This window comes from Perissodus microlepis, chromosome 5, assembly GCF_051167445.1.
Source record: "Perissodus microlepis isolate ML-2025 ecotype Zambia chromosome 5, ASM5116744v1, whole genome shotgun sequence".
NCBI lineage: Eukaryota > Metazoa > Chordata > Actinopteri > Cichliformes > Cichlidae > Perissodus > Perissodus microlepis.
Window position 1 is genome coordinate 11,842,609 of NC_140465.1, and position 19,770 is coordinate 11,862,378.

The 19,770-nt window shown below is 42.6% G+C and overlaps 1 protein-coding gene across 11 annotated transcripts in view; it reads right to left on the reverse strand.

Annotated features, from left to right (window-relative positions):
* celf4 (CUGBP, Elav-like family member 4) overlaps positions 1 to 14,723 on the reverse strand; it is a 92,812-nt gene extending 78,089 nt beyond the window's left edge. For 7 of the 11 annotated variants that reach the window (XM_084927884.1, XM_084927883.1, XM_084927879.1 and 4 more), the window contains exon 1: positions 13,986 to 14,719. In XM_084927884.1, the coding sequence (XP_084784010.1) occupies positions 13,986 to 14,262 (277 nt within the window). In that variant the 5' untranslated portion in view covers positions 14,263 to 14,719. Of the gene's footprint in view, positions 1 to 13,985 lie in introns of all 11 variants that reach the window. The other 4 variants (XM_084927886.1, XM_084927885.1, XM_084927878.1 and 1 more) reach the window with 3 other exon arrangements.
* Positions 14,724 to 19,770: the final 5,047 nt, after the last annotated feature.

Sequence of the window (19,770 nt, forward strand, 5' to 3'; positions counted from 1 at the left end):
CAATGTGGTACCTTTAGGGGGATAATAAAGGGAGACAAACACAATCGACATTACAGATTCATGCAAACTAAAAACGTTTTTTCCCCGATGCAACGTCGTTTTCAATGAGCGGGGTAGTGTTTTAGACTTCAGTAGAAGTCCCTACACATCTAAGCGGTATGACACTGTAGGAAAATGATTGGGATTGTCACTATCATGGGACTTGTCAGCGTCTCCAAGGATACGCAGGAGAAGCTAATGATGTTAAAAGTCTGCCTTTTAACATCTGGTTAAGGTGGTTAAAGGGTTGTTTTCATGTGTTCTTTTTAGGGTTCTCCTACATAGAACTTGTGTTTTCAGGTTGAAGGCCATCTGATTTATAGCACCGACTCCTAATCTAACCTTTCTATGCTTCAATGCTATTCTACTGTGAATATTAAAAAACAATGACAGTAAAGGAACAGTGAACAGCGATGCATCAGTATGTAATGAGCTGGGAGTAACGATGAGCTGACCTGATGCCTTCTAACATTACAACTAAAGATGAATAAAAAGCCTTTTTCGTTTGTTTCTTTTGTTTTGATTGTGACATACATGTGTGAGAAACAATGAGAACTTTTAAATGGTTTGTGCTTGTGTTTGTGTGCGCGTAAGTCCCTGAAGACAACAAGTCCCATCTCTCGCCCTGCTTGCCAGAGTTGCCGTCTCTAAGCTGTGCTAATCGATCGGTGAAGGAGGAAAAAGGGCCAGCTTTAATGTGTTGCATGTGAAGGATTTAGTGGAGAGCACAGCCATTGAATCAATGGAGTAGAAAATGCATCATTAGGACAGTGTCAACTCCCTCTGCCCCCACAGACACACACACACACGCAGTTGCAACAACCCTCACTCAACCTCCACTCCCCCCCCTTATCCCGAGTGCACTGAAAACGGCCACATATTCATACAATCGCATGACGTGAGGCGTGCACAGAAAAGGCACGCATGTGATGCTTCAGCTCTCATAGCACAAAATAAAATACCATCTTAAACAGCACTCACTCTGAGTGCATCCCATGAAACATGGATGCTCGAACACCCACTTGTATGAGCTTGTTAAAAGCTCCCCTGATGGCAAAACACAGACGTTAAATGTCCCAAAAATCCAGGCAGACGAATCACCTCACTCTCATCCTGCTGCTGCCATTTTGTCAGGAAATGTTTTGGGGGGGACTAAATTTAGCTTTTCATGATATGAATTATTAAAACTGCAGTGACTCCTATGACGAACTTAAAGTCTGAACCCGGACATACCAGGTCAGTCACTGTGGGAAATTTATTGAGGCAGAGACTAATAAAACAATGTAGGACAGATAACAAATGGGCATTTTTGAGCTCATGTTACTATAGTTCAATGTATTATATGGGAATATTATACTTTAGTCAGTGGAAAAACCTCTTAAGGAGTGTTTGGACTACTGTGGGACACCAAAACGCTCTGTCAAAAACAGCACTACACAGCAGTATAGGATTTATAGATGGTGATGGTGATTTTTTGGTTTCTTGTGTATAAATACCATTAAGAGACAGACTATACCGGCCCAGTGTGTGTGACAGTTGTGTGTACAATGTGTTTTCATCATCTGTATTTGTTATGAAATGGTACTTGTAGGTTTTTCTTAGTTGGAAAAAACTGACAGTGAAACAACCATGAGTCACACCTGCTCACGCTGCACTCGCTTAATGGATCGATAGATAGATAGATAGATAGATAGATAGATAGATAGATAGATAGATAGATAGATAGATAGATAGATAGATAGATAGATAGATAGATAGATAGATAGATAGAGGGTCAACAGTCAGACAAGGACCAGGCAAAGCTGATTAATCAAGAATCCATCTCCGGATGAATCATGTATCACTAAGAAGACAGAGTGACAAAGTGAATTCTGTCATGGGAGTGGTCCCATGTCTCATCCCCCTGGTAAAACACTTACAGGATAAAGACTCCCATTAATATTCCTCTGAGCTCCTCTCCACTCCACCTGCCTCTCTCTTCTCCTTTCCTCTCCCTGTCCTATTATCCTGCCTCAGCGGACATCCTGTCCTGTCCCGTCCGCCTTGCCAACCTGCAAGATGGAGATGAGAGGACGATCCAAATGCAGAAGGGGGAACATGAATCATTACACTTCCTGTTGTTGCACACCGTCCGGGGAAGGAAGAGAGAGGACGCCCCCGGGGCTCCGATTGATTCCGGAGACTTAATTGGGTTTATTAGCCAAGATGTTGGGCCCCGTGAGGAGGCTCCCAGAGGCCGCGGAGTTCCCCCCCCCCTCCCCCCATCCCCATTCCCACTCTTCTGAAGGAGAAAGCCTGCGTAATTGTTTTCCCTCCATCTTCTGTGTCATTGTCAGATGGGTCCTGCGGGATTATTAGCAACCCCAGGTCCCTCAATAATTCATCCAGAGCTATTTATACACAGATGGAGAGTCCTCTAAAGTCTCCCCCAGTGAGATTATCTGACGCTTAGACAGACAGACAGAGAGAGGGAGAGCAATGAAGAGAAACCGGGCTACAAAGGGAAAAGCACGAGAGAGACAGAGAGAAAATGGGAGAGACGTACAAAGAGAGTAAGAAGGATGGAGAGAGGCAATCACAAAAAGAAATGCAAAGACGAGCAAAGCAAGTTTGACAGTGAGAATGAGAGACAGCGGTGGTTTAGGTAGGCACAATGACAATGATTCTGGTGTGCATTGAGTTTCAAGGTGAAACTCTCTGCTCTGCTTTGGCAAAGTGAACAAAAGCACTGTCCCGGGAATAGCATATCCTCACACAACACACATTAATGGCTTTTAATCTTCCCCCCTTTTTCCTTCATTTAACACAATTAAGATGTTTGCAAAGCTAACATGGACCACTAGTCACTATAGGAAGGACAGATGAAAGACACTCAGGGATTTCCATATACAAAGTAAACACAGTTATCCATCCTTTCTAACGTGTCAGTGCGTAAGACCAACAAAACAGCAGCCAGCCATTTCTTAAATCACCTAATAATTCACTAACATAACATTAACACATTAGCATATTAACATTAGCGCATTAAACAGCTTCTAATCCCAAACAGATAGTGGCTGGGCTACACAAGGCTGCGCGACTGCTGGCTTTTAATAGCTTTGCAGATACCTGTGTCTTTCCGCCTGCAAGTTAAGGGGACATTTTGTTGTCGTCAGACTAATGAAGCCTTTGGCGCACAAAGTTGATTTTCAAAGTCCCTTTGTTGGCGCTCCAGCCGCAGATAATTATATATATTCATCCCCTTTGGCAGTCACTTTTATCCAGCTCATTTAGAAAGCTTGGCTTCCTCTTGGACAAATTGGGACATTGAAAGGCAGATTGGAGTGATAGTTTTTACATTTTGCATCGATGGCACATTAATCAGGGCAACTATGGCTATGGGAAAAGTCTCAAGCGCCCTCTGAAACACAAGCCATTTATCTGTAACAAATAATATCGCCGTTAAAGCTATGCCTTTATCTAAATGCATTGTTTCATTCTGTATGAATATCTTCCGAAGTAAAATTCTAATTTCCCAAAACATGGGAGCTTAAACCTCTTCAACCTAAATCTAATAAACTGCAAATAAAATCTGGGTTTTGGAAATGGATTTGAAAGCCTAAAGCAGTTCACACACACTGAGGTGTGTCAGCGAGAACATCACCTCAAAACATAACTGCATTTCTATGGATGCTGTGAATAGCAAACCTGCTCAGTGAACATTTTACATTTTGCTGTTTTCTTTTTAAGATAAGTTTCAAAATGTTTTCCCTTGTATAAAAAAAAATATTAGATAGAATTCAGTATTTTTTATACATGAGAATAAAAAATGTTTGGATGGAAACGTTTTCAGAAAATGCCAATGCAAACTAATTTGGTAACTTTTAATCAATGACTAACAATCAATGGTAAACTGAGTATGTCACTTACTTTTAATTGCTGTATGCAATTAAATCATAATGAATAATAACACCTAGGTTTATAACACCTGCTTTAATGGACATAAAAATGATGTGGAGGAAATTCACATGACTGAACCTTTGTCTTATAAAAGGCATAAACTGTAACACTACAAATGACTAGTGAATATACTGTTTGGTAATTGTGAAATAACCATTCACTTGAGTTCAGTTAACAGTTTACTATTTATTACTGATGGTTATTATGGATTTCTACCACTAGTTTGACATTTCTTCTAAACTACTGGGAAAGTTTTTGTTAGCTTTAGGTAAAGCCAATGCCAAATTAATTGCTGCTGCCCACTGCGTCCTTACAGTATTGATGAACAGTCTATAAAGTAAGAACACTTTTCTCTCTCTCTCTCTCTGCTACACACCCACACATACACACACACACACACTTCTGTTGCTCCGGGAAAAGCAAGGCTTATCAACTACCCAGTGCTCACACACACTCACACACACACAGACTTCACTGTCTCTATCTATAAACCCCATGAAATCATTCCACACCAAGTGAAGCAGGCTATGTATAGGTTTGGCCAGGGTTCCATCTCCTGTTCTGTGATTAAAGGACCAAACTAATAGGCTCTGTCTCATTGGGAACCTGTGTGGGGCTGGGAGAGACCTCCGAAGCCATTAAATTGCAAATCTGTAATAATTTGCTGAAGGCTTTCTGTCCAGATCATTCCCTGGGCTGATTTGTGCATTGAGGTAGCGTTCTGAATGGCCAAGCACAAACCCAGCTGAGCCCACCAGCTAGCCAGCCAAGTTAGTCTACAAGGGGGCACGCTCCAGATGTGCATGTACACACACACACGCACGCATGCACGCACACACACACACACACACACACACACACACGCACCATATTTACTTTGCAAGAACCACAATACAAAGTTTCACAGAGTCCTTTTCACTTAATTTGCACCAACAGTCTGCTTCTAATTAAAGCCAAATTAAATAAAGGCGTGAGCTAATACGCTTCATAAGTCCATGCAAGTTCAAACCTCCTTTTTGAGGTGCAGATTTGTGGAATGGAACCTTCTTACATGTGATGAACACGAACGCTCGGTTATTTTTTCCAGACAGCTATGTTTGACAGGGGGCTTTAGATTGCAGGAAAATCCCACGTCCCAGCTTGTTAACTTGTTATTTAACCCTATAACAACAAGTTACATATTTGATACCAGAGTTTTTGTGAGTTTTTGAGACCACTGTGATTTCTTTCCCCCTGAAAACCTTAAATAAATTGCACAATACACTTTTAAGCAATAAGTTGCACAGAAGCAATAAGTTGCACAAATTTTACACAGTACAGCAAATACAGATTTCAACTAGTTTTTCCATAAAGAAAGATCTGGTGGTTCTTCAGCTTTAACAGCTAGTCAGTTCCAAACTAAAATGAAACATCTGCATTATAAAAAAAAAAAAGGAAGAAGTTTGTAAATTTTTACTGTTGTTACTTTTGGCAGTTGAACTTCTTTCAGCAAAAGAAAAAAAACAAACCGTGAGTTGTCCAGGATTTCTGCTGCATGAGATGAAATGCATATTGCATTAAATTTTGATGCAACATAGCTGAAGCATGCCAGTGACAATAGAAAACCTCTGTAATGCAGTAAAAAGTTGTTTCTGCCCACAAGCGACCTACGCAGCTGCACCCTCACGTGAGCAAATTTAAATAGCAGTCAAGATCAAACTTCAAAAAGTAGCATGTGAGGAAAATCCACAAACAGACACACACACCACTGACAAGTATACAAGTCCAATTAACATGTTGTCAGAGATCATGCTAATCTGGAGGGCACTTGCTTATTTACCCCTGGGGCACCTGGGCGCTGCAGGGGTCTAATTCTGCTCCCATCCCAGGAAGGTCATTCTCCCTTCTCAAGCCATGATGGCCACAGAGTAGTGCTTAAATCTGGTAAAATGCAGCCTATAAATTACAGCAGAGGACAGAGGGGTCAGAGCCTGGCATGGAACTGGGCCAGGAGCTATCAATCTGCCGGGGCCAGCGAGGGCGACATCTGTCTCTGGGACTCCCTCACTCTTTTTACTTCTATCTCTGCCTGTCGTTTCCCATCCCTGCTTTTCGGTCTTTTCTTTTCAGCCCCTTCCGTCTTCCCTTTCGTTCCTTTTTCTCACTCCGTGTCTGTCACTGAACAATCTCTCCATGCCTCCATTTTTAGACTGCACCTTCCTTTACAATCTCCGCTCTCCTTCTTTTATATCGCTCTGCCTCTTGATATTCTCTTTTTGTCTTTGTGTGCAGCCCCCACCCAAGCGCTCTCCTCCATGGATCTCCCTTGCCTCTTTTCACGCATTCTCTTACATCATCCCTGTTTCAACATGGCTCTAATTCTGCTTCCCTTTCTCCTGCTCTCTCCCCCCAGTCTCTCTCGCTCTCTCTGTCTAGAGCTCCTTGTCGTTTTACGCACTCTTGCACCATCTCCCTCTGCAGCGATATGTTTTGGTCTATCTGCTCTCCAACCAGCAGGACAGAATAAAGCCTTGATGTACTTTCCCTCAATGTGATGCCAATATCATTTGAATGGTAATATCTGATGGCAAAATGCACATTTTGGAGGGAATGAAAATGGACCCAGTGGGTATTCAGAAACAAATACAAATTTGATATACAAATTCAAAGCTGATGTCATTCAGGATTGTGCAAACTACACATTTTCCCCGAACAGAAAACTGAGCAGTTACAAATCTTTTCTGAAGCAAGTAGGTAACTCATGAAACCACACTTATATATTACAAAGAGAACAAGTAGTTTTGATATGAGGCTAACTCTGTGAGTCAAAACTTGTCAAGCCTAATTTACAACAAACATGTTTGTTTGGTTGATGCTTTTCCTAGTTTTGTCAGAACATCTTGCACTACATTTGCTACCCAAACCCTCGAAAACTTCCACATAACTTATTAATCATCCTCCATTTTCTGAATCAAACTTGCCTTTCAATAATTGAGGGGGCTCTTTGAAAAGCCCTAACCTCCATTCCCACCTTCCTTTTACAAGTCAACGTGGTGCATTTTTAATTGGAGGGGGCATGAAATAGGCATGAAGGGAGATGGGAAGAAACGGAATTGGAATCAGGGACCCTCAAAACGTGGCAGTCATGGCGCAGCGTATGAGGTTGTATGCAAGCATACAGAGAAGGCTAAATATGCGTCTGGCCTGACAAGTCACACATGCTTGACAGCCCATGAGGTGTTTTCTGCGTGCAACGATAGCACACGGCTCATGTAATCCCTGCCTTAGAATATCCTAGCAGATGGACCTAGATACGCCACTTTGAGTTATGCTTAGCAATTTGGTTGAGAATAAACATCAATTCAACTTCCTATAAAGCATAAATCTCCAAAGCCGAATGATTTGTTTAGTCTACATGAAACAGTCTTGTAGGGGCTAAAACGGTAATTGAAAGTACATGCATTACAGTCTGAAAAAGCTGTGTCTGTTTGCAAGGTAATAGCAATGATTTGCTTTTGTGATATTAAAACCAAATTTAGCCTCGAGAACAATATAAGAAAGGGTCAAAACAGAAACAATATTAATCTATTTGAACGGGGACTGAAAGGAATGAGAGTCCTTTGGAGCCGGATATGTAACAAGAATTAATGCTTGCAGGGTATGCATTAATGGGCCATTGCCACAGTTGGCTGTGACAAACTTTGGTTCTATTTTTCATATTGCTGCTGTGTCATGCTGCTATTTCCTTGTGGAAAGCCTCTGCAGTAGAGAGCTGCAGCTGGGCCCGTTTTTATGAGCATACTGAGATTTTGAATCATGTTTGGACCCAAGATATATTAGTAAGCATTAAAAAAAGTCACTCTTGAGCGCTACCGTGGCTATGATTGAACTCACAGCACTGTAAGCACATGTGGCACTGTGTTTTCTTGTATGCTGATACGCGCAGATCACATAATTCTAAACTGTATGCATATAAAAAGATGATCAGATGACAGATTTATATAGAAAATGTATGTATACCTCGCTTTAAATACACAGGTGCACAGACACAGATATGTGTATTATAAAATTTCCGACCATAATGCCTCCTGACTGTGCAAAGCTTGATAAAAGGAGCCAGAAGTTCTAATCAAAAAGGCAAAACACCAGCTTCTAACTTCAAAAACAGAAGAGATTCATAATCCTTTGACTGCTGAACAAAAGGAACTATTGTTAAACCTTTTACACTCAACAACCACATATAGAGCGGAGTGCCTGTGTAGTTGTATGCCACAGATAAGTATTCTAGAAATGAAACTAAATGCAAAATCTAGACAGTTAAACAAAGAAAAAAGACACGTTATATTTTTTTATATTAGCATACATGCAGCTCCATGACCATGCTTTTATATATCATCTCTATCATTTCGAAATACATTAAAATTTTGAAAAACTGAAGGAAACCTTATTAAGCTAAAAGGAAAAACAAAGCTCTTCCTCACAGGAAGCTCTATGATTAGCACTGCAGACTTGAACACAATCAGCAGCAAAACAAAATGAAACTCAAAAACAACATGTAAGACTTTCCAACATTTCAAAATTATTGCATTCTCCATCTCCACAATCGGCCACCGGTGCTTGAAGCAGGGGGCGTGGAAGTAGTATTAAGGGTAGCTAAAAGATTGAGGAGGCCCAAAGCATCAACTTTTAAAAAATTTACCACAAAGCACAATAATATTTAACTGATGCAAGAGCCTTGAAAACAGAAAACATTTACCTCTCCAAGGAGCACTTGTCAAAAAAAGGTTGTTTTTTTTCATCCTCTGAAAAAAAAGCACACGGGGGCAATGAACACAGCAATAAGAAAGCAAGATTAGGAAACAAAGACAGAAAAAAACGCAGATTGTGGCGCAAGCATCTCAGCAATCTTTTTATGAAAAACTAAAAAGCCAAATGTTGTTGAAAGATTTAAGGCATGCTTTATTTGAACTCAGCCCTGGGTTAACTCTGTCAAAACACAAGAAAGCTTTTTATAATGTACATACAAGTCTTTCAAAGAGTCACCTTAAAAAGTGTTGGAAACATCTGTCACCGCCACTGACCACTGTTGGCCACAACTTTATCACGTGGAACAGGTTTGAACCACAAGGCAGTTGTTTTTAATTTTTGAATTCTAATTATACAAAATGATGTGCATTGTGTTAGTGAAGGAAAGAAACAGTTATTAGAAAGTATGCTGTTGTTATTAACAAAAATTATTAAAAAAGAAAAAAAGAAAGTTTTCTGCAGGTTGAATGCTTAGTGTGTGTCAGTTGATTTGCATCAATCTTGAGGACATGAAATGAGGTGAACAGGCAGGTGCACAGCCTTCTCTTTACATAATCGCTCTGTGTATGTAAAGGTCAGTGGTTTAATGAGAGGACTGCCGAGGTCAGGGGAGCCAGAGGGCTCCACCTCTCTGAACTCCAAACCTGCTGTTAGCATGCTAATCCTTGCACAAGCTCCATGAGCACTGCCTCCTTTGGCTTGGTCAGACCATCTCTCAGTGTGACTAACTGGCTCCCCGCTCAGCCATAAGCCAGCCCCCATCTGACAGTCCCCTCCAATAATAATGGACAACAGAGGCAGCACTGGTTTGACAACGGTCCTCGTGACAAATTAGACTCACTGTACTCCTCATTCTGGCTCCGCCTCTCGATTTCTTCTTGTTGCTTGGCAGTTCTGGGCTCTGCCAGGGCAGTGGGCGCGGTATGGCACCGGTTGTTGAGTTTACTTTGGTATGAAGTGCCTTCCTCTACGACACATGTTGCCTTTCTCCCTGACGAAACACTCGAAATCGATGCGTCTTCATAAATTTGGAGCACAATGTGAGACCTGAGCGTGCATTCTGAACGGCGCTGAGTGGAACACGGGCCAAGGAGACAAGGAGCACATAAACATACACACTCACTCACACAGTCATCCAAAACTGAATGCGAGAGGAGGAGAGGGAAGGATCCCACAGAGAGGATGATGCAACCGGAGTGAAATTTTTCGGCCGGAACGCATGCTGCATTAACGCAGACCTGCAGGACGAAAACACACACCCGTACTTCGTTCTTTTTTTTGTTCAAAGCTAAATTTGGTTTTATTGCCCCATTTTTTAAAATAAAAATAAATAAAATTTTTTTTTTTTGCATCCAACAACCTGTAACATATAATTTCCTGAAAAAAAAGGAGATCTTTTCATGTTACTGGCATCATGACTTTCTGGCCTCACTGAGAATGATAAGCCAAATGAGCTGTTCTGTTCTAAATCTGCTTGCCTGACAGATTCAGGTGAAAGAGCTATAATATCTAAAGTGAGGGAATTCGAGAGAACCATAACTCCCTTTATGACCTGCACAGATTATAGTCCCCATCTGCAGCATAAGGCATCTGCAGTATGGGTAAATTTAAACAAGATTACAGTCGGTCATTACACTACATCTCTGCTTATTTGATTTCAATCATATTCCATCGTAAATATTCAAATAAATTTCTGCAGTATTGATGGACTTATAAAATGGTTTAACAGCCAATCCATTTCTTTTCATTGGGTTAGTAGTGTCTTGTGTAAGTTGAGAAAGCCTTATGAAAGGGTGTTGTAGTCTCAGCCAAAGACCTGTGGCGCCTCGCTTACATCCCTTCCCAGGTCAAAACGGACAATTTGGCCCAACTCTAAATGAGTTTTCAACACCTGCCTTGACTTTGAGCAACTCTCCGGCTTTGTAACTACTTTAACTGTCGGAGCCTATGGCGAGAGCCGCTGCTAATGTATTTAGTTTGACCAAGGACAAATATATTACTCACATTAAATAAGCACCAAATGAAACAATGGCCCTAAAACAAACTTGGTGACAGTTGCGTTTGCTAAGAGGACAGGAAGATGCTGACAATAAAGGTTTGCCAAGAAATACAATGCTGCGTGATGATGTGACAACAGTAAACAGTAGATAACACCTTTGGTTATTAAATGTGCTCCCCCGTATCATCACAGCTCAATTGCCCCAGTGATTATTACACGAAATCAGGTTGATGAATAGTGCTAGCAATCACATCTACACCTGCTCTTCTTGAATGGATCTCCACCTCCCATGCAGCATTGCCAGAGAAAAGAGAAAGGGTTGGCTCTTTGTGCTCGCCGTCCCGTTGTGCTTGGTAGCAGCAACAGCAGCAGCAGCAGCAGCAGCCGGTGACCATTATAAATGGCCTCTATTAGCATGGCTGAGTCGCAGAGGGGAGAGAAATAAAATCATTGGGAGAATGTAGGCCTGCACTGGTGTCCCTGCGCCCGCTACCAAGCTCTGTCGACCTCCGTCCCAAGCTTCCCTCCTCCCAGCTCCCTCCTCCCCTCCATTCCAAGGGGACACAATCCTAAAGACTAGATTACTAATGATACATGGGGTCATTATGGGGAGGGTTATGGCAATAGTATCACAGGCACAGCTGACAATAGCAATAAGAGGGGTAGCTTTCTTCAGCGGTAGCATTACCATAGCAAAGGCTGTTCTTTATGCCTGTTGATGTATAGCAGAAAAGGATGAGGGTCTTTTATTTCCTGCCATAGCAGAAAAAGCTGTGTATTATCTCCCTGAAAACCATGCTTATGTCTTTGTTAAAATGCCATGTCTCTGCGAGTAAAGTTAAATGAACACAAAAGTATCCCCAGACAAGGCATTACCATGTTAACAATAACAGTTACCAGCTACGTGCTACATGGAAAAGCAGAGGTAGAACAAAATTGTAAAGTAAATGGCAGTCGATCATCTACAATCTGTGGTTCAAGCTGGGGCTTTGTACTACCACAACCATTACAGAACAAGATGCACTGTCACCGAACACACAAGGTGTCAGTGCATAAAGTGAAGACAAAAGAAGAGCGAAGGAAGGGAAGGAATGAATGGAATCAAGCAGAGTTAATGAAAAGGAGAAAAGATGGAAGAGGACTTTTCTGCTGGACAGTTCTATAGACTTCACTCCACTGGAGCATTTCACACCTTAAAGGGTCATCATGCCCTCAGCTTGATGCTCTCTATTCTGTAAGAGGACAAATGCAAACAGTCTGAAGAAACTGAAAGGAAAGGGGAGAACCACACATATGCGGAAAAGCTGACGGGGAAGCGTAGCAGCTTGAAAGCCAGTTTAAACGTGTTCATACATAAAACTGCTATCAAATTCGTTCAGATGGATTAATTTCACTTTCATTTCTGCAGATCAGTAATGGTGATCTCTTTAGAAAACAGGTTCTTCGTATATATATTTTAATATTTGCGAACTGCATTTATCTTCCTGTGATGGCTTACTGTACCTAGTTCATGCGATATTGTGCAGTCTTCAATAAGCCCAGTGTGACGACAGTCGGTCACTTTGCCCGTTATCCGTGGGATGTACTGTCTTTTACTGCTAATTTGGGCATCTTCTACGGAAACCTCAGGGTGCGGGGGAAACGCGGCCTTCAAACAGCTCGCAGTGAGCCAGTGAGCTGGTAAGCCAAGGAGTAGCTGGTGCCTCGAGCTAGTTAAAATATGAGCACAGCGGGGGCTCGCTAATGAAAGCGGGGGCTCAGCCTGGGAAGCAGGACCGTATATCGCAGTTAGGAGACAGTTCTTAGAATCAGCTGGCGAGCCATGCCTATAGTTCTGGGGCCACTGGTGATTAACCGTCCAACAGGGAGTCTCTACTACAGCTGGGCTATTAATAAAAGATACACCCCCTCCTCCTCCTCCTCTTCTCCTGCCTCTTTGGTTCCCTCAATGTCTGCACACACTCTCTGTCCTCTGGAATTTATTTGTATATCATAATCATTTCCTGACACATGGTGGATGTCACACATTGTTTGCACGAGGCAAAGGTTCAGGGTGGGGGGTGATGGCTTAAAAGGCAAAGGAGAGGGGTCCTGAAAAGTGGCAGCTTACTTTTCACCCTGCGATGTGTCCTGCAGGTATAGCAGATCAATTTGTGACCTCTCACTAGATGGTGATTTCCACAGAATGACTATTCCCGTGAGAGTAGAAAATAAAATGCAAGGGTAAGGCACCATCATTCATGCTGGAGCACTTCAATTCTTTATATTACACCAGAAGGGCATATAACACTGTTGCATCAAAAGTTTATGATGATTCACTGTCGTCAATTCTATAACAAAGGCAACCCTGACAGGGTCAGTCATTGTTGGTACAGAAAAAGCTATTAAGGCAGTATTTGATTAGAATATTTCAAAACCAGTTAAAATAATACCTCTATAGGCAATCTCCACTTTAGTGCGATTTCTTCTTTTTATTTTTATTTTTAAGGGGGAATCACTTCGATCACCCAAACCTGAAACACTGACAAAGGCTTAAATGCTGCACAAAATTACAACATGCTCATAGTCCTTCCACTGTTGCACACGTTCGTGTACATGTGCACGCGCACACCCTCCCTCACTCCCTTCCTCCCCCGCCAACTCATCACAACCCCCACCCAACTACCCCCCAACACACACACACACTGAGCGACTTACAGAATGTATTGCTTTGAGGCAATCAAACAGCCTCCCTGCTATTGCAACGTGAAAACACCAGGTTAATAATCAAGATTCAGCAGAGTGAATGAAAGCACGTTTACAACCGCTGGACTAGATGTGTGAATACTCCCGTGCACACTATAGGAACATTGGTCCTCCTAAAAATCACCCCCCCACACATATTCATGTCGTCGTGACTCCCGATTCGTGACACTCTTATGCTTGCATATGTGTGTTTAATAGGGTAGAAAATGAAGCACTGATTTTGGGAGCCAGTGACAAGTCAGACGCTGGAAATAATGTCCCCCTCTACGTGCCACAAATGAAACAAAACGAGAATAAACATGCAGAAAAGTAATTCAAGCTCCAGCACTATAGAAACAATTGGCCAACAATTGCGCTGCTCTACCTATTAAATCCCGCATGATTCAGGCTCCCCACTCTCACCAAACGTGTGACAGATTTCACTCTGGCAAAAACAAATAGAGCCATAGGTGTCGCGGGGAATATGGGCATAACCCACCTTTGTGCATGCCCGTGAAGCGGTCTTTGAGCACAGTGAGCTCGTAGATTTTGCCGAACTCCTCGAAGAGGGGCCGGAGGTCCTTCTCATCCAGGTTGCGGGGGATCTGACCGATGAAGAGTTTGATGGCATCGTGGTCCTTCATGGGGATGGTGGCCGGGCATCCCGCCGGGCTGTGGCTGTGGTTTAATCCGTTCACGAGCCCGTTCGTGCTGGCGGAGACCACACCAACACCGTGCACCGTGCCGTCCACCTGCCCGTTGGTTAAAGTTGCCATCTTCGGACCGGCCAGTGAGTTGGGATGGGTACAACAGCAGCAGATGGTAATGGTGGAGTCTCGTTTTACGTTGGAAAAAAGCTGGTGGAAGTCTTGGTCAAAATTTGGTTCCGAGACCAAGCCGTACCAGGGATGGTTCCGCTCTCGTCCTATCAAAGCCAGTATTTACAATGATTTGAAAACACATGAAGCATTTGGCGAAGACGCATATCAAAAGCGCGCAGTGCCGTTGGTCCCGGTGGAGGCTTTGATTCCTTATATTTATGTCCTAACCAATAACTCGTTCATTGATTTCATAAAAGAGAGAGAGAAAGAGAGGGAAGAAGAAGGGGAGGGAGAGAGAGAAGAGAGAGAGAGGGAGAGAGACCAAGAGCGTTCACTGTCTATTTACACCCACGTTCCTTCGTCCCAGCTTCTTGGCACCCTTTTATTTTTTTGCAATGAGGAGTCTGTATGGGTGTCTTCTCGGTTTAAACGAACAGGGTCGGTTCGATCTCTGCCAGAACAGAGGGGAGGTTAGAATAAAGGGGGGGCGCTTTAAACTCGGCATATATAAACCCAGCATATTTCTGTCCCCCCCCCTTTCTTCGGCAAGTAGACAATGGTACATTCCACCGAGGGGAGAGGGTCTATAAATAGAGAGATATAGAGAATACGGTCCTTTGTGCTCCTACTCAGAGCAAATAACTACACTTTCAAGAACTTAAGAATGCAATACTTGGGTGACTGACACACACTCACACACACGCAGATACACACAGACAAAGACTCTCTCTCACACACAGTTTTTATCAGGAGTAATAAGCCGTACAGCTATTTTCAGAAATGTACCTACTATTAAGTGAAAATAAACATTGACCACAAATTGATGGTGTCTGCGGTTAATCGGAGGTTTATTTATTGTTTTGTGTGCTTAAGTCACTCTGCATATCCTTCATCCACCTTCCTCATCCTCGACGGCAGCAGCAGCGAGTCGCTGCATCCTCGCTTCGCTCCAGGACGGTGGACAGCTCCGTGGTGCTGAAACACAGCCTTACAGGCGAAGCTCAAAAATACACGAATGGAGAATTCCTCGCACGGCTTCGACTGTTCGCTGTTATCAAAAGCAAGCACAGCTTTTTTGCAGCGGTTTAGACCACGTATTATTATTACTTTCTTCTGCCGTTTCGAAAGTCACACCGAATAGATTATTTCATTTTCAGAAAGGGGAAGTCTGTGAGCACCGCCGAGTGGCGTAGAGAGGGGGCACAAGGAAGAAAAAAAGGAAGAAAAAAAGCCATTCGGGTTATTTCAGGTAATGAAAACAATGGGGGTGGGGGGGGGACGACTACATTTTGATTCCATTTACACCAGAAATGAGCTCAAAATCATAAAAAAGAAAGAAAAAAGATATTTCCTGATCATTTGTTGATCATTTGATGAGCTAAACATTCACTCAGCTTCTTCATCAAATCGTTTTAGCTTACGAGCTTGAAGGCATCAACAAATCTGAATTTAAATAAAACCGGAGGCCTTATTCTGATTATTTTGGCAATCCTTCATTATAAAATTGACAGTTTGAGCGAGTTAGGTGTTTACACATTTCCCATTGAAGGCATGCACCAATTAAAGGCGTGCTTATGTCTGTGATAAAAATGGACTAAACAGAATAACCTCTGTTATATAACAGCAAGTATCATCTGATTCAAACTACCGCAAACGGAAATCTGCGACGTTACACGGGGAAGGTGCAACGGCGGTGGATTTGAACATTCACTGTAACCAAAACCTCAGCTGAATATAAGATCAGATTGTTACATCAGCTTCCTATTAGCTTGGACAACGACCTCTCAGTGGGATAATTGCCATTCCTGGTTGTTTCCTTTGGGAGTAAGTACATGTTGTTTATCTGCATCCCCAGAGGAGAAAGGCAACACCCGGGGTCTTGTTAGTGTATAAATGATAAGAATGCTGATAATCCTGTTTGAATCCAATCTGATGGAAGCCATTTTAGCGGTCAGCAAAGCAGAATGTTAACGATGAATAACTCACAGTGAAGTTAAGCTAGCTGGCTCTTGGCAGTTGTGTCTGCTGGACACTCCTTTTAAACAGAATGATTCAGACCCATTACCTCACAGTGGGCCCTTGGGGGACTGCCATGCGCGCAGCCATATGTACGCCGAGGTGCCAAAGTAAGGCCAGGGTATGACTCTTAAAATTCGTACTGTACTACGTTGTTTTCCTCTTTTTTTGGGAGAGGGGGTGGGGGGATGTGTGGAAACCCCACCCGACACCCCGCCCAGAAATTAGCTAACCATTAAATAACAAAAGACACACTCTCAGGGCGACACAGCCCCTCTCTCTCCTCTTTCCGCTCTTCCGCCAGCTAAATGGCCCGGTAATGTCATCCCGTTCTCACGGCATGACCGAGCCCCAGCAGTTGCGGGGGTGGTGGTGATGGTGGTGGTAGTGGAGAAAGGAGGGGGGCCGGGGGGTGGGACTTGGCTTTCTTTGGCATGACACTGTGCTCTGCTCTCCAAGCTTTCCCTCGGGGCCACACTCCATTCACCACAGCAGTCCTGTCTGCGCTCACGCCTGAGTTACCTGCAGCAATATTTTTTAATACAAGGGTGAAATGGGAGGGCACAAATCATTGTAATTATGTTCAGTGGGTACTGTCGCGATGATTACGCAAGGTATGGCGCCACAACGGGTCCCTCGTGGTCTGCTTCGTCACACAACCTACCTGAGAGGTAGTGGAGAGGCTGCGGTGGCTGAGCCCATCGGACTGATGACACGCAGTTAGCGAGAAAGACGTGTTACAGCGTGTCTGTGCACTCCCCAAATGGCACTTATTCCAGTCCATTTGGGTATACTCAAATACGATTGTGTAGCTCTTGCAAATCCTTTCCGCAATACTCAAAACACCCAGTCTGTCAGACAATTTCCACATTTATTTACTGTTATTTTATACCCCCCCTTCATATTTGTTTGAAGCAATGGAATTATAATTAAGTTTTCAGTGCTCATTAGCAAAATAAATCAAGACTTGGACTGTTAATATTTACAGCCTCACAGATTGCAATTGTTTAACAGCAACAACAAAAAGGCTTTTAAACACAGGAATGCTGACTGAGATAAGCCTCTATCCACGGTGCTGAAACTAGTGGGAAGGCAAGAAAAGCGTGCCTCTGTCCGTGGTGCTAAATTTAATACAGCACAACGGTGGCAAGTGTTGCTCTTTAATAAGACAAGATGCCCCGATAAATTCTCGGTAACAAAGCTTAAGGCCTTGGAGAAGAATCTATAAACAAGGTGTAGATAATCATATGTAGAAATGCCATTTCTCTCAAAAGATTCCTCTGAGCTCAACAAAAGAGGTCACTCTATCACTCAGAAGATGGCTATTTTGCCTAGGAATATTGCTTCAATTTTCAGTTTCAGCACTGTAAACGGTTGCAGCAAGGCAAATAAATGAAAAGGGAAATGAAGTAGCCAAGTTACACAAATAGATTGATAATCTGCATTGGGCACCGTAAAGTGCTCTGGCGTTTTCAATATTACCTATTCTGCATAGTAATGTCTTTTCTCACCTCTCCTTCATATGGGACAAAGTTCTAAATCTCCTTTAGCCTTGGGACACTCGGGCTGTATATCACCTCTCAGTAATTTAGTAGGAAGAGCACAAAGGAATGAGGAAATGGCAGGCGCATGACTGAATGCTCAAAAAGTTTAGAGGGACAAGAAGGGCAGGGGGGGTCCTCTTTAACTTGATTAGCAACAATTTGTTAGAGATTGGAAGGGATGTGCCAGGAACAAAATTACTGCAGTAGTTTCAAATGTGCATCTTTTGAAAATGACACTGTGTTCTTGGCATAAGCTGGATCTATATCTACATAGATACAGATACCTATAGCTATAATATCTATAATATTATGATTGTTTAAAATGTATTTATTATATGCGAAGATTCCAATCTAACTTACACATAAAACTATAGGTTTACTATGTGATAAAAAAGGGGAGCTATAAATGTTAAGCACTTATTATGCAAATGCATATATACAAAAATAGCTGCTGATCCGGAGAAAGAGAATTCGTTAATTTCCAGAGGGGCAAAAAAAGCATTTTATTGGTCATGTGTGGAGTGAACAGTCTTCCAGTGGAAGTTTGTTGACACAGGGATAAGAGGCGGTGACTTATCTCCCCTTAGGCAAAAACAAACAAGGCCACAAACACATTCAATAACACATTAAACCTTTGGAATTATCTGCAAAGCGGCCTTGCAGCAGATGTGTGGCCTAAACGTGTCTTAAAACCTTTGTTTAGTTTAATATACAACATGAAATTATGAGCTTGATATAAAACTACATCCACATACATTTAGACCTTGTTTTGCATAATTAAACACAATAATGTAAGTATGCGAATCACATTCCACTCACCATTGGGCGATAAAAACCAAGAGTTCAGCTTAGTTTATACAGTGCCACCATACTTGATATGACCAGGAATGTAATCCCTGTTGCTCTGTAAGAACTGGAAAATTAGTGGATTACACATATGCCATCATAATCTCAACAGGGTGCTATTTTTTTATTAAGATAAATCCTGTAGATTTGCGAATTGCTGGATCTCAAGGGGCTCTTACTATGTGGAGCGATGAGGTGCGTGTACCTCATGCCCCTGCAGTTATACCTGGCCTGCATTGGAAAGAGATTAGCGCTGTGACATTTGACATGGGTAGGCGTCTCTGCTTGTGCCGAGCGCCGGCTGCACAGATCAGCCATGCTGACAGCTCTTCTCCTTGACTGACTGGCTGCCCTGAAAACACACAAGTCTCTTTACAAACACCAGCTTCTTGACAACATCACCTATACACTCCATTGCACCGTGCACATTCCTACCTTTGACACCCACGCACACACACACACGATTTCGCGCTCATAAATATGACATATAATTAACCTAATTCTATTTCGTGTTCTTGCTGACTATAAAACTGGCTTGTTGGATCTGATGTCATACATGATACATGCAGTCAATCATCATAGACCGAAAATGACTTCATTCACTCGCTGCTGTCTGAATCATGCAGCACCAAAATCCCATTTCCACCACAACAGATCAATTCCACAGAGAGGTCATGAGGTGGGATGAACTCTGACCCCTGGCTTTGTCGGTGCACACTGATGATACTCCGAGGGCTTGCCCCGGTTGTCAGGGTGATGTGACACAGTTCTAGATAGGCAGCCATTTTGGGGCCACAATTTCCAACTCCAGTTTGTCATTAATTGCTCTGGGAAGGAAAACAGGACTCATAGGGGAGCACGATAACACCTGACTGTTTGGTATACCCATGGGCAAAAAATGTCTTGAGAGAAGATGAGGTGTAGTGTATGTATCACTGTGTGTGAGAATACTTTTTGAACATGTGGCCATTTTTATATTGTATTTTCTACACATGCATACATTTAAATATCTGGAAATATCACGCTGGTTAACCTTACCCTAACCTCAAATCGAGGG